Here is a 23,367-nt window from a genome sequence, read left to right as displayed (position 1 = left end):
GCAGTCTCCTGAGGAATCCTGCTCTGCTGGTCCCAGCTCTGGCCTTGGCTTGGCTGGATGGCACACTTGTGTTGCGAGGTGTCCCTGGCACCCTGGAAAGGTCCCCAGGAGCTCTCTTGGGCGCTGAAAATGCTCCTGGGAACCAGGCAGGGAGTGGGGTGAGCCAGTGGAGGAGCTGGCCTGTTTCCCCCTTTCAAATCCATGCCTGGATTGCCTGCCACCTGCCTGCTTGGGGTTTTCTGGCTGCCAGATCTGAGCGTTGTCTCCCGACAGCAGCTGTGGCATGTGGGCCACGCGTCCCTGGCGTGGGCAAAGCCACGTGGTCTCTGCCATCCCACATCAGGGCTGAGTCACTGCCCTGGCTGGGAGCAGCAATCCAGGGCTCCCCAGCCCAGGACAGGGTTGGGTAAAGGGCATCTTGTACCCAGCCAGAGCCCTGGGCCAGGGCCAGCTCTCCTGTGGGAGGAGGGATCGCCCCCAGCCATGGCAGGGGAAGGGCTTGTGCCTGCTTGCACTTGCCACAGGAGGCTGGTGGAGAGAGAAGCTTCTCTGAAGGTAACATGCTTTTTTCCTTCTTTTTTTTTTATGAGTCACTTGCTTTCTTGGGCTGTGTCACACAGTGGTGGTGGTGGGTTGGGAAGGATTTAATCCTTGTAAGGGGATCTTGGTGTCTTGGTTGGTTGGGCAGGGATGCAGGACCAGATCTCTGGTTGTGTCTAAAGAGTGAAATGCTGCTCCTGGGAAGCAGGATGAAGTCTTTGCAGTGATTTGTCATTTTTCTGTGAGGACATGTGAGAGCCTCAGGGTTATGGTGCAGATGGGTGCAGGCTGGCTCTGCGCACACAGCTCTGCTGCCCACCCAGCCACAGCGATCTCTGTGTTTTGGCTCCTTGGGAGCATCCCTGTGAGCAGAGGGTGGAGTGGCTGGTGCCTCTGAAGCTTAGAGAAAGCACCCTCAGAGCAGGAGCAATCAGCAAAGCCCAGGTTGCTGTGAGAGGTGCCCTGTGCGTGCTGTGAGCCCAGAGCGCTCAGCTTGGGAGTGGGAGCTCCTCTCCAAGGACAAATCTCCCAGCCTGGCTCGGGGTGGGACATCTCATGGTGGTGTTCCCAGGGCTGAGCAGCTCAAGGGCCCGCGCTGAGCTGGGTGTCACCGGTGTCTCCTCAGTGCTCAGCGGCCATGGAGAGGATGCAGCAGATCGTGGGGCGGGCGAGGGCCGCCTTCAGCTCGGGCCGGAGCCGCCCGCTGGAGTTCAGGATTCAGCAGCTGAAGGCCCTGGAGAGGATGGTGCAGGAGAAAGAGAAGGAGATCCTGGCAGCCCTCAAGGCGGATCTGAACAAGGTCTGTGCTGTCAGGGGCCTCTCCCTTTTGCTGTGTATGGACAGTGGGTAACCCTGAGCAGAGCAGGAAGGCCGAGGGCAGCCTCTGCAGTGATGAATGGTTTTTGTTGTGTCCCCCACCATGGAACTGGATGACTCTGACTCTCCGGGGTGCCACAGTGGCTGTGGGAGGTGGGTGCCTTTGCCATCCCTTTCCCCAACCCCGCTGTTGTTTCAGTGTGGGCCCAACGCCTACAGCCATGAAATTCTGGGTGTGCTGGGGGAGCTGGCCCTGACCATGGAGAAGCTGCCGTCCTGGGCAGCCCCTCAGCCCGTGAAGAAGAACCTGCTGACCCTGAGGGACGAGGCCTACATCAACTACGAGCCCCTGGGCGTGGTGCTGGTCATCGGGGCCTGGAACTACCCCTTTGTGCTGGTCATGCAGCCCCTGATCGGGGCCATCGCAGCAGGTGGGGATCCAGCACGGCCCCAGCCTTGGTGGGCTTGTGGCTGGGAGCTGGGGCAAGGATGTGAGGGCTGAGTGTCCGTGCTGTGTGTGCCCTGCAGGCAATGCCGTGGTGGTGAAGCCGTCGGAGGTCAGCGAGAACACGGCTCGGCTGGTGGCCGAGCTCCTCCCACAGTACCTGGACAAGGTGAGTGTGGCCCTATGCTGGTGCCCAGGTTTCTCTGAGCCACAGTGATGAGCTGGGCTGGGGGGACCCTGACACCCCTGCCCTGCAGGATCTGTACCCTGTGGTCACTGGAGGAGTTCCTGAGACAACCGAGCTGCTGACCCAGAGATTTGATCACATCCTCTACACCGGCAACACTGCAGTGGGCAAAATTGTGATGGCAGCAGCTGCCAAGCACCTGACCCCTGTCACCCTGGAGCTGGGGGGAAAGAGCCCCTGCTACATCGACAAGGACTGTGACCTGGCTGTGGCCTGCAGGTCAGCTTGTTGCTGCCTTGATGGGCCCTGAGCAGCAGGGCAGGGGGAGGTCTCTGGGCCAGCATCCCCAGCTCAGGTGCTGCCAGCTGGGCTGAGGGGTGTGGCAGGGGTCGCCCATGGGGAAACCGTGTCCCTTTTGTCCCTTGTCCCAGGCGGATAACGTGGGGCAAGTACATGAACTGTGGGCAAACGTGCATCGCCCCAGACTACATCCTGTGCGACCCCTCCATCCAGAGCCAGGTGGTGGAGAACATCAAGGCGACTCTGAAGGTGAGGGAGGAGTTCCTTGTGCTGTGGGGATTGTTCCAGGTGTGATTTCCTGGAGCTGTGGCTGTTGGAAGGTGCGCTGAGCGCTTTTGTTGCTGCTGTGCCCTTGCTCAGGAATTCTATGGGGAAGATGTGAAGTCGTCTCCGGACTATGAAAGGATTGTCAACCAGCGTCACTTCAAGAGGGTGAAGAGCCTGCTGGAGGGGCAGAAGATCGCTCATGGGGGAGAGTCTGATGAGGCCTCCTGCTTCATAGGTGCTCCTGGCAGCTGCTGTGGAGGGGAGGTGGTGGTGGGTGCTTTCTGGGCTCCGTGTGTCTGTGCCTGACTTGGGTTATGTTGAACACAGCAGTGTCCAGGACAAGGTCCTGTCCTGGGCCAGACGTGTGTCCTGCTCATGCTGTTCTCCCATTGTCCCGTTTGCCTCAGCTCCAACCATCCTCACGGACGTTTCCCCGGAGTCCAAGGTGATGGAGGAGGAAATCTTTGGACCAGTGCTGCCCATTGTGCCTGTGAAGAGCGTGGAGGAAGCCATTGAGTTCATCAATCATCGGGAGAAGCCCCTTGCCCTTTATGTCTTCTCCAACAACAAGCAGGTGGGTCTGGGGTGTTCTCCCTCATGGGAGTGTGTCTGCAGAGCTGGATCCTGAACATGGCTGGTCCCAGACACAGCTCTGTGTAGGGTCTGTGTCAGTTCCTTTTCCATGTAAATTGCAGCATTTGGGGGCCATGAGAGTGCCCAGAGCTGCTGGAGGCTCCCAGTCTTCTGCTGAAGGGCTCTGTGTTTGCACATCTCCAGCCACACAGGTGGGCACTGCTTCCTGCCGTGTCTGCTGCCCCCATTTCCAGGCTCTGTTTGCCAGCTCTGGAATTCAGGTCCGGGCTTTGCCCTGGAACAACAGCCTCAGGCAGTTTGGGTGGGAGGGCTGAGCAGCACCCTGGGCTGACATGAAGCCTCTTCATTTTGTGGCTGTTCCAGCTGGGCAGATCCTGTGCTTAAGTGGTGTAAACTGGCCTCTCTCATGGAACAAGGCACAGCCTGTGCCCCCCAGAAAGGGGGATGGAAACATCACCTTGAACCCTCCCTGCTCTGGTTCATGGTGTCCCATCTTGATTTGTGCCCTCTCCTATTGTGGGCAGCTGATCAGACGGGTGATAGCAGAGACCTCCAGCGGTGGCATGACAGCCAACGATGTCATCATGCACTCCGTGGTCCCAGGTCTGCCCTTCGGTGGTGTGGGTGAGTTCTTACTCCAGCACATGCACAGCAACCAGCAGCAGCCCCTGACCCAGGAGCTGTCCTGCCCACTTGGTGATTCAGGAACTTCCAGCTGCATTTAATGTTATTTTCTGGGGTGGATTGTTTTGTAAAAAGGCTTATTAGTGTTTTGGTTATTAGGCCTCCCAGTGAGAGAGGAAAACCCCCCAGCACATAAATGAGCTCTGGTTCTCCTGTGCTGAGGTGTGGGATGAATTTGTCCATGGCCTGGTTGAGTTTCCACAGCTGCTGTCGGGCTCCTGTGGCACAGACCGTTTGGCTGTGGGCACAGGGCTGCGGTCTTGGGTGTTGTTAAGTGTCCTCCTCATGTCCCACCCCCTGAAATCACAGGCCCAGCTCCTCCTGTCCCTGACCCCTGTGAGAATTTTGTGGGAAAAGCAAGGCTGGCCCTGGGAGGACAGAACTGGTGTCATTAACATTTTACGCGTGGTCTCACACAAGCAGCAGGTCAAGGCAGTGAGTGTGTCCTCACTGGTTTCTGTGAAGTTAAAAAAGCTGCTCTTTGCTCCTCTGCCCTGAGAAGCAGCATGGCCAAGCTTTCCCTGTGTCCTGGGGGCTGCCAAACTGAGTCTGAGAGACGCAGGTGTCCCTGTGGCTGGTGTGACCTGCCTGGCTGTGTCCCTCAGGGCACAGCGGGATGGGCGCCTACCATAGCAGGTACAGCTTCGAGACCTTCTCCCACCGCCGCGCCTGCCTGGTCAAGGACCTGAGGTGGGAGGCTGTGAACAAACTGAGGTACCCACCTGGCAGCATGGAGATGATGCATTTGGCCAAGTTCTTCCTCCTAAAGCAGTGTAACAGGAGCAGGGTGGGACAGTTCATCTCGGCCCTGCTGGCGGCAGTGAAAGCCGTGGTGGCAAAGGTGAGCTTTGTGTGTCTGCTGTGCCTGTGTGTGCTCCCAGTTCTGTTCCCTGAGCCCCACCTGCCCTCAGCCTTCATCACCCCATTTCTTTGAGCTCTGCTCCCTCCCTAGAGGATTCATCCCTGTTTCTGTGCTTTTCCAGGTGTTGTGCCCCCAGCGAGAGGTGTGATGGGCAGCCAGCCCTTGGACCTGCTGCTCACTCCCTGCAGTCTGGCTGCTGAGCTTTCCTTTGCTGCAATTTCATTTCTTCCAAGGTAGACAATGCACTGAAGAGGTAGAAGACAAAAAAAATGCATCTATAGCAGAGACACCCCAAGCTAAAGGCTCCAGCTCCTCCTGAAACAGGAATCTATCCAGACCTAGGCTGTGGGTCATGCCTGAGCAGTGAGTAGCCGATGGAAGGAAACAGCATCCACCATGCTTTGTAAACAGTAGCTCCTCTAAAAACTCCAGGGAACGTGGGAGTGTTTGTCACAAGGGTGTCTAAACAAAGCCAGTCGTTACTGAGCCTGTTATCTGTGTAACACCTCACCTGATCCCCAGAGGAAGCCCTCATCACAGAGATAAGCCTGGAAAATGAGGGTCTCACTGCAGGGGACAGCCCAGGCTGGTTATCCCCAGAGCAGAGGGAAGGAGCCTCGAAGAACCTGCAGCATCTCATCCTTCAAGGGCCTCATGACTGAATGGGTGATGCTCCTTGCAGAGAAACCACCTTTAGCCATCCAAGGTGTGCAAAGGCCACCAGAGGTGGTGACAAAAGCGACCTGAGCTGTGGTCATAATGTCCCAAGGACTTGAGAAGTTCCAGGGACTGTTGTGCTGCTGCATTTGGGGCTACTGGGGCAAAGACAGGGGCACTGCTGCAACTGGAGTCCCAGGTCTGGGGCATCCTCAGCCAGAGTGGTAGAGCAGCCACAGCCATCTCCTCTGTAACTAAATTTCAGGGTTTTATTCGTTTATGGGTAGTCTTTTACCTCCAAACTTGTAACTGAGCGCTTGACCTTGACCCTTGCTGAATAAAACCTTTGCTTTACTGCGAAGGGCACATGGGGCAGGGCAAGACCCACGTGTGGATGTTCCCTGCTCTGGCCCCAGCCCTGCCCTCAGCCTCCACCCCAAGGAGCCAGCCCCACTCCAGCCAGGTTTATTCTTTATTGGGCATTTGTCATGGAGCAGCAGGGGGAGCTGGGCTGTGCTCAGCTCCAGTGGGTGGTGGCAGTGTGGCCCAGGGGTGCCCCACACGCTCAGGCAGCCCAGAGCAGCATTTTGGGTGCCAGGGCAGCCTCAGGGCCCCATTCCCAATCAGTACCTGCACAAACGCTGCTCAGCCCTGACAGAAGCCCTTTGGCTCCTGCGGGACAGGCGTGCGCTCCATTTTCTCGCTGGCTGGTCCGTGCTTTGTACGCCTGTCCCTCAGGAAAGGCTTTCACCCCAAAAACAAGTCCCCAAAGTCCTTGGTGCGAGTCAGCCTGTGCTGCTGATCAGCTTTATGGCGATGCCGAGGGCGAGCGCGGCCACGGCTGCGGCCACCGCCAGCCCCCGGCGCAGGATGAGCTGCTTGGTGACCACGGGGGTGGCCGGAGCGGGGGTGGCCTCCCGCAGCTCCAGCTGCTGCGTGGCTCCCTCCGTCTTGGTGATGCCCGTGAGCACGACGTCATCCTGCACTTCTATTCCTGCTGCAAGGAGAACGGGGCTTGAGGGGTCTGGGGGGGCACTGAGGGATTTTTGGGGATTTTGTCACGGGGTGGAATGCATGAGCAGCCCAGGGTGTGGAGGTGTCAACCAGGTCCTGTTCCTAGAGGTGGGACCGAGGTGAGGACTGACCACCCTCTGCACCCCTCCCAAGCCCACACTTGTAATTACTGCTCTCCCAGTAACTGAGGGTGTCACCAGCACAACACTCTCTGCCCTGTTTGGTGGGCTTGTTCCTGGCTTATGTGACCCTTCCCAAACCCAAACCCTCCCCTGCATGCAGCACCCCGCTCCTGCTGTACCGACAGACCCCAACACTGCCCTGGCAGGGAGGTAAGTGTGGGGCTGGGGGGCTGGTCCCACGTCCAGATCCTTGCAGGAAGGCTCAGGGCCCAGGCTCGGCAGCTCTGGTGGTGGCAGCTGGGTCACTCCCGCCCGGCGCTGAGCCTGGGGAGGGAATGTGCTGGCTTTAGCTGGGAATTCCCACTCTGTTGCCTCTCTTGAGGTCTCCCTGGAGCTGTTGAGGCACAAGGTGATGCTCAGGGCTGCAGGGCTGAGGTTGCCTGGGTCACCCCATCTGCTCTGAGCTTCGTATCCCCAAACAAGGGGCAGGGGGAAACCCTAAGGCCACTGAGTGCTTGTGCAGGAGGAATACAGGGACGTCATGGGAGCGCTGGGTTTTGCTTCAGGGCACCGAAGAACAGCACTGGCCATGAGATTGAGTCTGTCTCATCCCAGCAGGGCACTGGGGACCTTCCCAGTGCAGGGAGGTGCTGTCAGTGCCTGGATTACCTCCTTAGCTGCCTTCTCCCAGTTCAGGCGGGAGATGTAGGTGATGAAGCAGGTGCAGAGGATGAAGACGCAGATGAGCATTGAGATCCACAGGCCTGCGGAGGGCACGCGGCATCAGCCAGAGCCAACCCGGCATCCCAGGACAGCAGGTCCAGAAAGGGGATGTCACCCAGGTCAATGGGGACACAGGGTGGCCATGGGTGCCTGCTTTGAGGTTGTAAAAGCTCCCAGCAGCTGCAGGAGCCACCCCAGTCCAGCCCAGTGTGCCCAGGCAGGTCAGAGGGGGGACAGAGCCAGGCACAAGGGTTGTGGTGAGCCCCCAGAGGAGCTGCACCTGCCTGTGGGGGGTTTGGGGGTGCAGTGCCCAGCGGTCAGTACCGATGACGCCGATCTTGGCCACGAAGAGCAGCACAGCTGCCAGGGGCATGCCCACACCGTAGTAACTCACGGCGTTGAGGATGGCACCGAATTTCTGCTTCCCGACTCCTCTGAGCACCCCACTGCAGGCACCCTGCCAGGAGAGCACGAGGGGCTGGGGCAGGGAGCACCTCCATGGAATTCAGGAGGTGACCCAGCCCCCCCACCAGCTCCCTGAATGTGTCCTGCCCCAGTCCTATGGGTCACCATCTTTTTATGAGCTCAGTGTTTTCTAAGGGATGATCCCAGGAGCTCTGCAGGGTCCTGGTGTGGGCACTGGTGCTCAGCTGAGGGACCCTCAGCTGCCTGATCCACAACGCTGCTGCTGAGCACCAAGGTTCCCCATGGAAAATAGCAAGCATTCCCTGGGACTTACATTCATGGCTTCAAACAGGTGGAAGACAATGTAGACAGGCATGACCCACGCCACCAAGTCAATGATTTCCCTGGGGATGGAGGAAAGCCACAGATCACCTCTGAGAACTGACCTCCACACACCGAGGCCAGGAGCTGGGGGCACTCACTTGTCCACGGTGAAGATGTATCCCAGCACATTCCTTGTGGCAGCTAAAATCGACCCCACAATTACGGAGAACACCCCTGAAAACATGGCACAGAGCTGAACCCAACCTGGCTGGAGAGCAGGGGGAGAAGAGGCAGGCAGAGAACTGCAAACACTCCCTGCTCCATGGGAAGGAGCAGGAAGAGGCTTTCCAGGCTGTTGTGGACTGACCTGTGCAGATCAGGCTGGTGCTGGAGGATCTCTTGGCCGCCTCGATGTCGCCGGCGCCCAGCGCGTTGCCCACCTGCACACCAGCAGCTGTGCCCAGCCCCAGGGGGATCTGCAAGCACAGGGCTCACATGTGTCTGACCATGGGCTTGTCACAGTGATGGGGGATCACCAGCCAGCAGAGAGCAGGATGGAGTTAAAGCATCCCTGCAAGGAGGGATGGGCAGGGGCAGGGAGAGACTCGAGTGCAGAGGGGGAGGATGGGGCTTTGCTGGAGCTGATTTTTGCTGTGTGCTTGTCTCAGGACAGCCCCCATGGAGCCCTGGTCTGCAGTGATAACCCAGCCCTTACCATGAAAGCCACAACAGACACCTCATAGATGATGGACTGGACGGAGAGCTCGACAACGCTCAGCAGGCCTGTGGGACAGGAGGGGTCAGTGCTGGCTGTGGGTGCTGCTCTGGGTCAAGCCTGGCCATGTCCTGGCAGCTCCCCTCTCCACTGACCTATCAAGAAGCTCCCAATCTCATAGGTCCACCACTCGATGCACATCATGAGCATGCTGGGGATAGCCAGGGAGGTGAAGCTGTCCCACTCCAGCAGACACTCGCTGGACCAGCCTGTTGAGAGGAGAAATGACACCTGATGGATGATCAGGCTGGCCACGTGTTCCATCCTGCACGGCACCTGGCGCAGCTGGAGGTGCCATTCCTGTTCTCAGGGCCAGCAGCTCCACAGGAGCGCAGTGTCCACCAACAACCTCTCTGCTGCTGTCCCATGGGCCACAGAGCAGCACAAGCCTCAGCCCATCCCTCCCTGAGCGGTGTCCAAGGACAGCCTCCTGCTCACATCTGTGCTCATCCGGCTTTGGGGCTGAACTTCCAAAGCCTCAGCAGAAAGTTTCATTTCCGCAGAATTAATGTTTAGTGCTGATCACACAGCTCTGCCAGTGCTGGCATGTGACGAGCTGCCACTGACACAGCACTGTGGCACCTCGGGCTGGGGTTAATATTTCACCATCAGGATGAGCAGAATTCCTCTTCTATCAAGAGCACCCGATAGAAGCTTTATGGACACTTCAGGGTAAAGCAGAGGAACCAGGGGAGATGCCCTTACCTCCCCACGTGTTCAAGTGGAGTTTCCTGCCTATGATGAACAGGAACAAAAAAATGGTTTGTGAATACTGAGCGATGGTGTTGGCCCAGGCAGAGCCCCTGCAGAGGAAGTGAGAAAGGTCATTGGAATCCTGCTTGTGCCTCCCTCAGGGTGGAAAAAGACATCCCACTGTACCCCTGAGAGCTCAGCATTCCCCTGCCATTGCCAAGTGCCCTGTTTCCTCTCCAGGGGATGCAGGTGCTACTCACGTGATGCCCAGGTGGAACACATAGAGGAGGACGTAGTTTGCAGCCACGTTGATGATGTTGCCGATGACCCCACTCAGCACCAGTGGCCACAGGATCATCTGCAAAGAAGAGGAGATGGGGGGTGGTCTTCACAAAGGTTTTGGGAGGGATGAGTGAAGGTTCCCCCAGCCCCACTCTCAGTGCCTTTCCCCCCCCAAAAAAAACCCCAAACTTCCAGTGATGTCATCTGCTTGGAAAATGAATGTGATGGAGATAAATCCTGATGTGGGGAAGTATGAAGGGAGATGGATGGATACAGCTGACTGTGGGATGGGCTGATCTGTCGCCCTGAAAACTCAGTTTTCCGATCTTGTTGACAGTTTCTAAGAACTTTCCCAGGACAGTGACTGTAAACACAGATAGGTATACATTCCTTCTGATACATGTCCTTTGATGGACGTCTCACACGACCAGTGTGATTGGAAAGGTGGTAACCTAACTATCGAATCCCTGGTCAAAAATCTGTAAATACTGAAGCTGTAAGAATAAAACCAGTTTTTTCCCTGTTATACGGGAGCCGTGTCTGTGTGAGTCATTGTGTGTCTTACAGCAACACTGATCTACAAGGTCAGGGCTGTTTTGGGGTACCTGGGCACCCTGTCACTGGGAACAGCGAGCATGGAAGCCCTGGGTGCACTGTGGAAGGGAGCCCTGAGCCAGGGTGCGTGTGAGGACTTTGGGACCCACCTGGTTCTGCAGGTATCTTGTCTCCAGGTTATACAGAAAAACCGCCTGCAAAGGAAATTTTGGATGGGATGAGCCAGTGCTGAGCTGTAGGATGGGGACAGCCTGTCCCCATGGGCAGGTGGCATCCAGGATGCCCACGGGCACTCACCGGGAGGGCAGGGAGAAACGCATTCACGTAGTGCTGGGTCAACCTGGAGGTACACAGAGGGGCGTCAGGGAGGGGCATGGCCACGGCCACCCTCCTCTCAGCCCGTCCACACTGGGGAGGGATGAGGGGGACCACCCAACCTGGAGACCTCGGGATCCTGCTGCATGACCAGCATCAGCTCCTCGATGTTGATGAGGATGGCGCAGCAGGGGAAGCAGCAGAGGAGGATGATGATGGTGGCACGCTGCAGGATCACCCCCACACGCAGCAGGTTCTTGCTGCCATAGGTCTGCAAGGTGAGAGGACAGCAGTGAAATCAGCTGGTGCTGGGGGAAAAGGGGCCCTGAAAAGCATGGAGCAGCCCTGACCACCCTGAAAATCTCCTTGGAAGGATTTGGAGAGTGGATCTCCTCGTTATGGGATTGTTACCTGGGGATAACCTTCCCCAGCTCACAGGAGCAGCCAGGGCTCCATGTGGTGCCTGGGCATCATCAGCTCATGCTGGAAACCACCCCACACTCCCTAGGACGAGTGTCAGCATTTCCTACCCACCTGGGATATCAAGGTGTCACACGCTGAAGTCAGACCGTAACCTACAGAGATGGCAGTGACATTTATAACCTGTGAGTTAAAAAAACAAGGATGGAAGGTGAGCATTTAAGACTTTCAGGTAGGGAAGAGGGGCTGAAAGGAAAAGCAGGAGTCTGAAATCTCCTCTGTCCTTTTCCCATGCCACATCTCCTCCCGGTGTCAGCAGGGAGGGATCTGGTGCCCGGCCCGGGGAATGCTTACAGCGATGGCCAGCGTGACAGAGGCCAGCTCAACCTTGCCCAGGTGGCCACAGAATATGGAGCTGACAAGGTGGATCAGGAAGATCAGCAGCTGGATCAGGATCTAAGCACAGAGGAGAGCCGAAGGTTAGGGATGGAGGTGAGCAGGGGTGCTTGTGCTGGGGGAATCTCTCCTCCCGGCTCCTTACCAGCGGCCCCGCCAGCACCAGCAGCTGCCTCACGTCCTCCCAGAAGTTTTCCGGAATCCAGCGGCGTTTCTTCTGGCAGCTCCCGGGTGTGAGATCGCCCTGGCCAGCATCCCTTCCCTCCCCGAAGCCATTCTCCTCGGGGAAGTTCTCCGGCTTCATGCTGCCCTGCCGGGGGAGTGGAACGAGCCCTTTCCTCCGCGCTCTGTTAAAGCCCGCTGGGCCGAGCAATGTGTAACCACGCTGGGGTGAACTTCAGCCGGGGCCGGACGATCCGGCCCCAAGTTCCCTGCTCTGGGCTGGCCACGGGAGCGTGGGCAGTGGGGCAGGGCAGGACACGGCTGGCGGAGCCCAGCGAGGCTCCGGGCAGCGCAGAGCAGCGCGGACGCACCATGCGAGGCTCCTGCTGCCTGTCCTGAGCCAGCCTTAGGGGCTGAGCCAGCCTAAATCCACCCTGTGAGCCCTCCTACCTCTCCTGCTTCGGCACAGCTGCCCCGGCCGGCGGGCTGGGGCTGCTGCTCTGTCCTGGCTGTGTGTGTGCGGCTGTGAGAGCTGCTGCCGGCCGCACTGTCCCGCTCGCCCCCATCACAGGGGCCAGGACAAGCCGGCCCCCTTGGCTCCAGCTGTCCCTGGCACAGCCCCACCGTGTCGGGTTTCACTGGCACCGCTCCCCCAGGCCGAATGCAGCGTGCTTGGCCCGGCGAGGAGCCAGGGGAGGGGAGATGCTGCCCGGTGCAGACCCCACCTGCACGGAGTGGGGCTGGGATAACTCATGGGACGAAGCGAGACACCTTCCTGCTCTCCCCTCACTCCCATCCCAAACCTACCGCGATTCCGAGCAGTCTGCCACCTCCTCCCACTGATGCTGGGGATGGTGGCAGCTTCAAGCTTGTTTGTGTCACATTTTTTCATTCACAGGCTACCAACAGCAGGAGAGCTGTGGGGTGACAGGGAGGTGTCACACCTGTATGAGGTATTGACTTGCCAGCAGCTGACATGTCACAGTCACTCAGCCACAGGACAGGCCCAGATGGATTCAGAGCTGGGCTGTTTTGGATTATGACATAGGGAGTTCATTGATGGCTCTGTAAGGCTGAGCAACACAGACTTCCTCTGCCATGGCACTCAACAACCATGACAACAACAAATCTTGTTTTTGTACCCAAGGGGAAGAGTGATAACACTGTCTGGAGCCAGCCCCAAACCTCAGGGCCAGCACCAGACCCACCCACCATCTTTCCTTTTAACAGCACTGTCCTGACACTGACCAGGGTCATGCTCACACCATATTAAACAGCCTAATATTTTCTCAGAAAACTTTATTGTATCAAAATCCCACCTTACAAAAGTGCAAAGAAGAGTTGCTTTAGGCCCTGTGCCTGCCCTGCAGAGGGAGAGCAGGGTCAGCAGCCAGCAGCCTACAGCAGAGTCAGGTTATCTTCCAGCAAAACCCATTTTTTCTGTGCTGCCACAGCGGCTGCAAGTGGGATTTGCCACCCCAAGGTGCTGGTAGAGGCTGGTGAGTGAGGAAACGTGCTGTGGGCAGCAGGAGCCTCTGCCAGGAGCAAATGACATGGTCCAATGTCCCAGAGAGCAAGACAGCAGCACCAGGACCCTGTCTCCCTCCCAGGTCAGCCCCAGGATACACTCCCACCGCTCCTGAGTGACATCCCAGTGCAGTGCAGGAGAGGAACCAGCTCTCAAGCCTTTTTTATCCAGGTGCCACATCCTCACCCCCTTTAAGAACTCTGTGTGTGGAATAAAACATTGTCAGTTAACCAGAAACCGTGCAAAAGGACTTTTTGTAAGGCACCGAGGGGGAATTACTTCCCCACACCATCCTCTGGGACACTGCCACATGCCCTCCTGCTCCATGCACAGTTCCCCAGTGTCCCTGGTTTTAGCCATTGCCAGTCAGGAGCCGGACCAGAATTCCCACCAGCAGGACAGCGATGGCAGCAGCAGCAGCCAGCACACGGCGGAGGATCACAGCCCTCCATGCCACAGGAGGAAGAACAGGGACAACAACAAGCTCCTCCTGTGTGGTGAGCTCATGCTCAGGCTGCCTCTCGCCCACCATGATGCTCTCAGGCAGGACCGTGGTGTCCCCGGTGTCCGTGTCAAGGGAGGTGTAACCTGTGGGACAGAGAGTGCTGCAGGGGGGCTGCACAGCCCAGCCAGGGGCCTCCAGGCTGATACAGCACAAGCACCTATGATGGTCCTCAGGGTCCTTTCCCAAGGCCTGGGGACACTGGGACACACAGCTGCAAGCTGCATCTTGTACCCCATTACTCAGTGCAGGACAAGTGGCACTGGCCCAGGGCCAGCACCAGGCACCGTGCTCTTTCCAGCCATTTGAGCCTCCAGAATAGACATGGTTGCCACAATTGGGAAGGAAAGGAAGGGGTTGGGTGGAGAATTTGGGCTCCCTGCCTGGTGTCAGGCCTGGCTACATACCCACAGCAGATGTTTTGTTAGCAGCTGTGCCATTGGAGTTCACATCTTCCACTTGTTCTTTCACTCCAGCTCGGACTTGAGCCTAAGAACACCGGGAAGAGTTGCTCTTCTCAGGGCCAGCCCAAAAAACCCTCCACTCTCCCAAGACAAGCATTCTCAGCACCAAACTGCTCCTCTGCTACAGGAGAGGGACAGACCCCAGTTCACTTCTCACACCTCCTAGAGGGCTGTGGTGTTGTACTGAAACAGGAGTTAACTCAGCACCTTGCAAGAATTACCAGAGAAAAGCACAATTCTCACCTCCTCTGCAGCTTTCCTCCAATCCATGCGGATAACAAAAGCCAAGAAGGAAAGGGCTTGCACGGAGATGCAAATGATCATCCCAACCCACAGACCTGCAGCAGTGGGAAGTTACTTCAGGGAGGGCTTGAGGAAAACCTGCCTTTGCCACTCACTGCCAGAATACCCGAGGACTTCAGCCCAAGAGCTTTCGAGGAAACAGCTCCTGGGGAAGCTGGGAGTAAGCCTGGATTTACTGGGGTGTTTACTGGGATTTACTGCCTGCCCCAAACACAGCAGTGTGCAATCCGGCCCCACTGAGCCAAAGGAAGATCTGAGCATGATTTCCAGGGCTGAGCCTTTGTTCAACACAGCTAATACCATGCCAGCTGGAGGGCACACGTACCTAACACCCCCATCTTGGCTGCAAACATCAGGGAGATGCCGATGGGGAAGCCGATGGTGTAATATCCCACGGCGTTGGCGATGGCGCCCAGCTTCTGCCTGCCTGTGCCTCGCAGCACCCCGCCACACGTCGCCTGGGGAGAGCAGCCAGAGGGGTCACTGCCAGCTGACCCTCGGGCAGGGCACAGCCCTGGGGACAGGGAAACCCACAGCACTGCCCCACCAAGCCAAGAGGCAGCAAAGCCACATTCTGAAGAATGTGATGTGGGGTTCGCCTCGCTCCAGCTGCCAACACAGAAGATCCCCAAGAGCTTCCCCACAGTGCCCAGGTGCCTCCCCCAGGACATGGCACGAGGAAACAGGCCAAAATTACTGTCTATTGAGTATCCCAGTGTGCTGGGAAAACCTGGTATCTCTGAAGACCCAGCTGCTCACTTGTGTTGCTTTGATAAACCAGTAAAAAGCTGGAGCCTTGGCCAGGGGAAAAGAGGAGGAACAACTGGGGTGTCTGCAGCAATGCCAAGGGACAGCTACAAGCCCAGAGAGTACCCAGGTATTACAGGTAACACAAGCAGTTGCTTTGACACTTTCTCCATTTGCTTCTCTGGATCATTTTAACAGGTCCAGAGTGGGCCTCAGGCAGCTTTGCACCCCAAGCTGCAGAGAGGAGTCACTCCATGTGAGGAATACTCACTGCTGTTGCATCCAGCAAGTGGAAAGGAGCAAAGATGAGCATCACTTTGGACACCAAGCTGACAATCTCCCTGTTGGGAAGATGGAAGGACTGATCAGGGGAAGCAGCACCATCTGGTCCCTGGTTCAACCACGAAGGCTGATCCCAATTCCCTGATCCCAGGCTGGTACCACGGTAGTGTCCCAGTGTTAGAAGCAGCTGTGCTGCCCAGGGAGGCTGGGAAATGGGGAGGAACTTTTGAGGAATGTTTGCCAGATGGGGGTTTATGAACTTCTGGGGTATTAATAACACCCTCCAAGAAGGAAATAATACTTAAACAAAGCTGTTAACCTACTTGTCATTGGTGAAGATGTATCCCACCACATCCCTTAGGCTCCCCAGTAATGCTGCAACCACCACAGCGAAAACTCCTGAAAGAAAAAGGAATAGTCAAATTGCTTCAAGGGCAGCACATCCTGCTCCTGACCAGGCCCAGACCTCAGGGGCTCCACGTGGTGGGGATTGGACTTTGCTGACCTCAAATGATACTGCAGCAGAGGACAAGTCTGTTTTCCTCTCCCCAGATATTCCCTCTACTCTCTGGGACTGTGAGGACAGAACACTAAGCCACATTTTTTATCAAAACCTTTGCACCAGGCTCGTAACAGAAAAGATGAGTCAGGATCTTGCCTTGCCCAAAGGGTCCAAACAAGTGGGACTGGGTTCCTATGGGAGGTCCCTGGCCTTGAGGGAGGGAAACTGAACCATTTGCTGATAATTGCCCTTTATTCTGCTCTGCAGGACTGCACTAACCTGTGCACAGCAGTGCAGTGATGCAGGAGGTCTTGGCTTGCTCCACATCCCCTGCTCCCAAGGCATTCCCTACTCTGATACTTGCAGCCACGCTGATGCCCAGAGGCACCTAAGAAGCAGAAGACAAGAGGAGGTGAGTGACAGCAGAGCCTGCAGGGACAGCAGAGCCTGCAGGGACAGCAGAGCCTGCAGGGATTTTCTTCTTCCCCAGTGGGGAATTTGGGACAAACTGGCATTGCTGCAGTGAAGAGATTTTCCATCTGCAGCACATCCTGGCTCTGCAGGCTTGAGAGGCATCACCTGCCTGGTACCAACCCCTGCTTCCCACCTCAGCACTGACCCACAGAGCCAATGCTTTGGGGTTCCTCCCAGGCTGTTTGGGGATTCACACCCCCAGCCCTTACCATGTACGCGACACAGGCGAGCACATAGATGACAGACTGTGCACCCAGCTCCACCACACCGATCAGCCCTGGAAAAGATTTGCCACCTCCTTGGTTTGCTGAAAAGGAGGCATCTATCCCCATGGAATAGATGGGAACACCTGCAGGGTGCTGCAGACCCAGCCCTGTGGGTGAGGAGGCTGCTGCTGGCAGCGGGGCTCTGGGGACACGCTCAAGCAGCCATCAGGAACCAGAGGGGAAAGAGGATTTGGACTCACCAGCCAAGAAGCTCCCAATCTCAAAGGTCCACCACTCAATACACATCATGACCATGCCAGGCACTGCCAGCCAGATGAAGGAGCCCCAGTCCACGAGGCACTCCCTACTCCAACCTGACAGGAGGAGGTGAAGCAGAATGAACATGTGTTATCCATCTGCTCCCTCAAAGGGGAGCCACATCCACTCTCTGAGGACAACCACCCCTGCAGTTCACAAGACATCAGCCCAGAATTGCTGCTGTGCCACGCTGCATTCCCAAGACAGAGTATTTGCCAACAATGTGTTTGGAGCTACAGTAAAGGCCTTGAGGACATGGCTACAGCATCTTCCCACTGTGAGGGGATGGCAATCCCTTTGTCACGTGCTGGTGACAGTGCCAAATTCCCAGGGTCAGACACTGGAATTCTGAAGGGTTAAGATAGAACAGTACCTCCCCAGGTCTTCACATGGATCTTCTTCCACCACACGTAAAGGACGAGGAGGATGACCTGGGTGTACTGAGAAACCATGTTAGCCCAGGCAGAGCCCCTGGGGAGAGAGACAGGCAGGTCACAGCTGACATCCTTGCCCACCTCCTCAGCCACAGCAGGACAGACCCAAGGCCACCCACAGCAACCTTGCTGCAGATATGGGACAGACCCCTCCAGCCTCAGATTTGCAGACTGGGGGCTGGAGGGAGGGGGTGACAGAACTGGGCACCCAGAGAACCCCCTCATGCCCTGAGCAAACCCCTGCACCCAGGGAGAGACTGCACCCTGCTCACACTTACACCATGCCCAGCTTCAGAGCATAGAGGAGGAAGGCGTTCATGGCCGCATTGAGGATGTTGGCTGCAATCCCTGTCACCACCTGAGGCATAATGATCTCCTGGAAGCCAAGGAGGAACTTTGGAATTTGCTTCCCCAAAAATGCAGCCCAAGCCCCATCCAGTGAAGACAAAGGAGACCTCCAGCAATGGCCAAGGGGAAAGCCAAAGAATGCAACTCATGTTCCAGGTGAGGCTGGGCTGTGTGAGACATGCAGGAGGTGACAAGCAGAGCCCAGGAGCTGGTACAACCCATAAAACACATAGGAAATAGAGCCAGCTAAGGATGGTTCCCATGAGCTCAGCCAGGGCTGGCTCATCACACATACCTCAGCTCTCCCCAGAACTTGAGATCCCCAGGTTTATCCATGTTCCTGGGAATACCTTTATTCCATGGCCAGAAGCTGACTAATGATACAATACCTGACTCAGTAAATATCTTGTCAGCAGCTGGTACAGAAACGCCGCCTGCAAAAGTCAGGATTCAGCTCATCACCACACTGTGGTTCAACAGCCAAGTGACCACTGACTGACCAACCCCTCTCCACCTTCTTCCAAAACCCCTGTGCTCCAGCTGAAGCACTGCCAGCACCCAAAACCAAGAGAGACAGAAAGCACACTCCCATTGCAGACAGATCAGCCTCCAAATGGGAAATCTCCAATGCTTCCTCATCAGCGTGAGAAAGCCTGGAATGCTTGGAAGAAAGGATAAACCTACAGACCCTTATCCCACAGGGGTGCTGCTCCCTGCCTCAGAGGAGTCAGAGCCCAGCCACTGTAAGTGTGGGAACAGCTCCAGCCTTTATCTCAGGGCTAAGAATGAGTCTGAAGGCCCTGGTTCCAATGTCCATCACAAGTTATGTGGCCACAGCAAAAGCCTTTGCACAGGAAGATGAGAGAGCCCCTGTTTGCTGGTCCAGCAGCTGCTGGCCTGTGCACATCTGGTAAGGCACAAGGTCAAGGGACATGCTGTAAAACCTTAAAGCTGCCCTGTGAACCACACAGCAAAGGCCCTCCCTCCTTTCCCTGGTGTTCCTAAGGTATACATAACTTCTAACAGCTTTAGCAGAGACTTACAGGAAGTGCTGGAATAAAGATCATCACGTAGAGCTGAGTTAACCTGGAAAGAGAGTTGTTTCCCCAGTTAATGATACAGCAAAGCAAGAGCCAAGCCAAACAGCGGTGCACTCAAGCTCCATGAGCCTTGATTTCAACATTCCATGGCAAATGCCTGATCCAGAAGGGCTGGATCTCACCCCTGACCTGGAGACCTCGGCATCTTGCCGGATGAGCAGGAGGATCCTCTCAGTGTTGATGAAGAGGGCCCAGCAAGGGAAGCAGAACAGCAGCAGGATGAGGATGCCCCGCTGCAGGATGGTGCCCACCTGCTTCAGGTTCTTGCTGCCATACGTCTGGGTCAGGAGAGAGACTCAAGGTGGGCATCACAGGGAGCCAAAGGGGCTGGGCAAACGCTCAGGGCAACAACAGGACAATTAAATGCCTTTCCCATGCCCTGCAGCTGCAAATACCAGATTGGCTGGGTGTAACTTGCAGATTGCAAACCCTTGGCACCCAGGGCTCCTTGGGGAGGGAGCAGGTTCCAGCCAGAGCGCTTGCAACCCTGTTCTGTCTGGCAGCTGCCACAGCCCTGCCCTTTGTGCCCAGATCACACTGCACAGGAGGAGAGACACCACCAGCAAACAGCCCCAGGCTGGGGGAGCTGCTACTGACCTGGGTCATCAGCGTGTCACATGCTGAGGCTAAGCCAGAACCGATGGAGATGCCTGTCACGTTGATAACCTGGAGGAGAGACAGGGGAACCTGGCCCACAGTACTGCCTCCCTCCCAGCTGGGTGGGGAGACAGTTCTGCTACAAGTTTTTGGGAAGTTTTCCAGTCCTTCTCTATTTCTCAGAATAACACAGCCTCATTAACTAAATAGTGGGGGAAAGGATCTTCTAGCAAAGGGTGAAGATCTAAAGCACCACAACAGTACTGCTCCTGGCTACATGCCCAGGTCTGGTGGGTTCAGGGAGCTGGCCAGAGGCTCTCAGGTGTTGGCCTTGCACTGGCACAGGCTCTGACTGCTCAGCTCCCCTCTCCTTCCTGTGCTCAGGGCAAAAAAAAAAATAGAACAGAGCCCTCACATATACATTCCTACAGGTCTGGTTTTTTTCAGGGTTTTTTTTTTCTGGTGATATATAATTCGTATGTTTTAAATCCAAGGGGAACTGGAGCAATACGTACGGACACAGCCAGGGTGACAGCATCCAGCTCGGCTTTCCCCAGGTGGCCACAGAAGATGGAGCTGACCACGCTGATCAGGAACCCCAGCAGCTGGGCAAAGAACTAGGATGAGAGGAGAAGGGAGATGGTGAAATGAGGACCTGTTAGGGCTTGTGGAACACCACCCCTCCCCCAGGAGATGGACTATGAACACTCAGGTTTCCTTGTTTCTGTCCATGACTTGAGGCCTGGGAACCTGTCCCTGCTTGCCAACACTGCTGGGCAGAGGAGGCAGCTCCAGGACTCAAACACAGTCTCAGTAGCTTTGTCTTTCAAAGCCAACATCTACCTGCCCTGTGATATTTTGGTGTTACACAGCCAATCTGCCAGATGACCCCATTTAAGAGAGGCTTAAGGACTTCACTAGAAATCCTCTTTCCCAGGATGAAGGCTTCATAGAGAAGGAAAATAAAAGATCCCAGTGCTTTTCCACATCTGTGTGCATCTGTGGAAAACTATCCTCCAAAACCACAACATCCTCTCCTCGTGGAGAGACACAAAGGCCAGTCTGCGTGTTCCTTGCCAGCAGTGTGTAACAATGCTGCAGCAGAGATTCACTCCAGACCTCATTTTCCTTTGGCAAGAGGATGTCCCCCTTACAGGCACCCAGGGCACAGAGTCATGGCACAGCTTGAGACAGATGGCAGGGGTTAGGGACATTTATATCCACTGAGGGGTGGGCACAGCTGGAAACCATGCCCAGCAGCTGTTCATGCTCCTTCCCACACAGCAGTTGGCAAGACCAGAGCCCAGAGCTGCTGGAAAACCAGCTCTGAGGGGTCAGAGGAAGAGCAGAACAATCCCTCCACCCCTGCAGACCTCCCACTGCTGCCTGCAGATGCAGTCCTGCTGCCAGGCCCAGGCATGTTCAACTACTGCTGTGAGCAATCCCCACAGGAGGGGTCTGTACCTCCAGCATGGTCCCAGCACAGCGTTTATCATGCAATGATCATTAAACAGCAGCTGTAGGTTTGGGTTTGAGGTGTCTGTGCACATGGAGGAGCAGGCTGTGCTGCAGGCAGGATGGCTGAAGGGACTGAGAGGGCTTGATGTGTTCAGCTGCAGAAACTGAAACTAGACTTCCTCTGCTGACTGGACACAGCAGGTCAGGGATTTGATGTCAGGGAGAAGTTTAGCAGCTGATCCTTATTTACCAGATATAGCAGAAGACTAAAAGCACAAAATTTCACACACGAGTGATTGAGACCAGGGCTGTGGTGCATGGTTCCCCTTGGCAGAAGCCTCTGCAAAATGTGCTCAGCAGCCTGTGCCAACTACCAAAGGGTCCATTTCCCTCCAGATGGTCCAGACAAATGGCAAACAGCAGTTCCAGTCCAGGGAGGACAGACAGACATAGGGCACCCAGAGCCCGATGGAAGGGTCAGCTATGGAGCTGGCACTACGCAGAGTGATTCACTTGTCACCCAAGGGGTGAATGGCCAGGGCTCAGGTCTGATTTCAGTGAGCAGTTTAACAGCTTGGTCCCCTTCCCCGAGCCCACCACTGCTCTTCCACAGCCGTGCTGCAGGGACCACGCTGGGCAGCAGCGAGAGCACGTGGGCTAAAATGAAAGGATCCGGGCGCCAACCCCGGCACGGAGAGCGGCGGAGGGACCGCGCTGCGGCCCCGGCGAGCCCGGCAGGTACAGCTCCGGTACCTGGAGCTCGGAGCCTGGCGGCAGCCGAAACCCGGCGGGCCAGAGGTCTCCCTCCTCGGCATCCCGGAGAGCCCGGGGAGCGCTGCCCGGCTGCGGACAGCCGAGCCCAGCCACGATCCCCGTCCCGGGGACGTGCTCCTGCACCTCCGGCCGGAGGGCACCGTGTCCCCCGAGTGTCCCTCCCCGTCTCACCCAGCCCAGGGTCTCACCACGGGTCCCGCCAGCCGGGCCAGCTCGAAGCACTCCTGCCGTGCTCCCGCGGGCAGGAGGCGCCGGGCTTCCCGCAGGCACCGCGCTGCCGCCATCGCCGCCGGTACCGCCCGCGCCCCCTCCGCCCGCCCGTCGGCACTGCCCGCTCGTCCCCGCCCCCGGGGCCGTGGGCGGGGCGTCTCGGCTCGGCTCGGCTCGGCCCGGCCCGGCTCGGCTCGGCCCGGCCCGGCCCGGCTCGGCTCGGCTCGGCTCGGCTCGGCCCGGCCCGGCCCGGCTCGGCTCGGCTCGGCTCGGCTCGGCCCGGCCCGGCTCGGCTCGGCTCGGGCAGCTCCGTGCTCCGGGTCAGGGCTGGCACCCTCCGCTGGGAGTGGGACCCCCAAGGCCGCGCTCAGCGTGTTGGCAGCTGGACATTCCTCGCACACACGTGCTGGCCAGAGCCAGGGCACATCGCGGGGGTTTTGGGGGTTGGGGATCCCCTGGTGGTGTTGGTGGTTTGGGGATCTGCTGTGCAAAGAGTAGGGGACCCCCTTGTTTGTTCACCGACATCTGGAGCTCTCCTGCTCATCCTCTGGTGATCCCCTGAGGAGACACGTGTTGACCAGGGAGTCACCAGATGTCCAGAGACCCCCAGGTGGTGGTGATGGACTGGGGAACTCCTTGTGGGACGATGGTTTATGACCCCCTAAGTGCTGTCTGTGAGGTGGGACTCCAAACGCAGGGGCTGTCAAAGGCAGGAACGGGACATCTGAGCAAAGGAATGTCCTCTCTGCCATCAGCATCCTGGAAACAGCGGAGGGCAGCTGGCTCTGGGCAGCCTTCCCTTCTCGTCCATGCACTCACCAGTACCTCGTGAGCAGGGATTGTCTCTGATGCAGGGATTGCCACCCAGCAGGCCGGTGCCCAGCGGTGCAGCTGGCAGCGTGAGGAGGTTGGAATGGCTGTGCTTGCCCAGCACCTGGCAAGGAGATTTGGTTTGGGTCAGAGGCTGGGTTGTTACAGGAGTGAAATTTTACCTAAGTGCAGGTACTCGTAACCAAATAGCTGTAACCAAACCAATTGCTAATGCACGGAAAATTACAGTGGAAAGCGGGTCTCGGTTTTCCAGCTGTTTGAATGCTGCCCTGGTGCCTTATAGCTGTGATGTCACCAGTCCAAAATGTGATGTCTTGTTAATATTTCACTTGCCCCCTTGTCCCTTCAAAGACGATGTGACATCATGAAAAATCTTATAGTAGTACTGGTGAGACACAGTCTTTCTGATTTTATGTGCCCTGATGAAATCAGGGTATTTCCAGACAAAAGAGAACTCCTCCCAATGATCTTTCCCTCATCCCCTGTGGCCGGTGGGTGCAGGATGGTGCTGCAGGGGCAGCTATGAAGAAATAGAAATGGTTATGGGAAAAGGTGATAACTGGCTGGTGGTGTGACTGTCACCAGCCTGGCTGTGACACGGCCGGAGGGTTCCTGCTATGCTGTTATCTCTGGTGGAGGCAGAGGGGAAATGATAAGGCCCAGATGGTGCTATTCATGGTTCTAAACGAGCAGTGCAAGTGTGAGTCCCTTTGAAGTTTACTGGTGACCCTGCTGAGATCAATACCCTGGG

The 23,367-nt window shown here is 56.9% G+C and overlaps 3 protein-coding genes across 3 annotated transcripts; 1 reads left to right on the top strand and 2 right to left on the bottom strand.

Moving 5' to 3' along the window:
- Positions 1–419: 419 nt before the first annotated feature.
- On the top strand, positions 420–5,709 carry LOC102108888 (aldehyde dehydrogenase family 3 member A2-like). Its single transcript, XM_005525930.3, has 11 exons — positions 420–555; positions 1,166–1,339; positions 1,556–1,787; positions 1,885–1,970; positions 2,059–2,267; positions 2,420–2,537; positions 2,649–2,790; positions 2,963–3,129; positions 3,674–3,773; positions 4,439–4,674; positions 4,817–5,709. The coding sequence occupies exons 1-11, from the start codon at positions 484–486 to the stop codon at positions 4,841–4,843; spliced, it is 1,563 nt and encodes a 520-aa protein (XP_005525987.2). The 5' UTR covers positions 420–483; the 3' UTR covers positions 4,844–5,709.
- A 97-nt stretch (positions 5,710–5,806) lies between these two features.
- LOC102108704 (multidrug and toxin extrusion protein 2-like) lies at positions 5,807–12,088 on the bottom strand. Its single transcript, XM_088066141.1, is given in 18 exon segments — positions 5,807–6,349; positions 6,668–6,812; positions 7,158–7,252; positions 7,536–7,668; positions 7,951–8,020; positions 8,099–8,174; positions 8,308–8,416; positions 8,656–8,723; positions 8,811–8,924; positions 9,421–9,518; positions 9,669–9,766; positions 10,395–10,439; positions 10,543–10,656; positions 10,658–10,831; positions 11,095–11,163; positions 11,335–11,436; positions 11,522–11,686; positions 11,989–12,088. Coding segments are annotated over 17 exon segments (1,881 nt in total). The 5' UTR covers positions 11,681–11,686; positions 11,989–12,088; the 3' UTR covers positions 5,807–6,137.
- A 732-nt stretch (positions 12,089–12,820) lies between these two features.
- On the bottom strand, positions 12,821–21,859 carry LOC102108523 (multidrug and toxin extrusion protein 2). Its single transcript, XM_014254893.2, has 17 exons — positions 21,764–21,859; positions 19,859–19,960; positions 19,344–19,412; positions 18,876–19,024; positions 18,690–18,732; positions 18,036–18,080; positions 17,577–17,674; positions 17,238–17,335; positions 16,807–16,920; positions 16,550–16,617; positions 16,146–16,254; positions 15,688–15,763; positions 15,354–15,423; positions 14,661–14,793; positions 14,276–14,370; positions 13,976–14,057; positions 12,821–13,654 (listed from the first exon to the last, which is right to left on the bottom strand). Exons 1-17 carry the CDS (start codon positions 21,857–21,859, stop codon positions 13,419–13,421), a joined length of 1,683 nt encoding a protein of 560 aa, XP_014110368.1. The 3' UTR covers positions 12,821–13,418.
- Positions 21,860–23,367: the final 1,508 nt, after the last annotated feature.

Source organism: Pseudopodoces humilis, chromosome 23, assembly GCF_049639895.1.
Source record: "Pseudopodoces humilis isolate 2021_Gansu_Grassland_sample_001 chromosome 23, ASM4963989v1, whole genome shotgun sequence".
In the NCBI taxonomy this organism is placed as follows: Eukaryota; Metazoa; Chordata; class Aves; order Passeriformes; family Paridae; genus Pseudopodoces; species Pseudopodoces humilis.
This window is presented reverse-complemented; position numbering and strand designations above follow the sequence as displayed.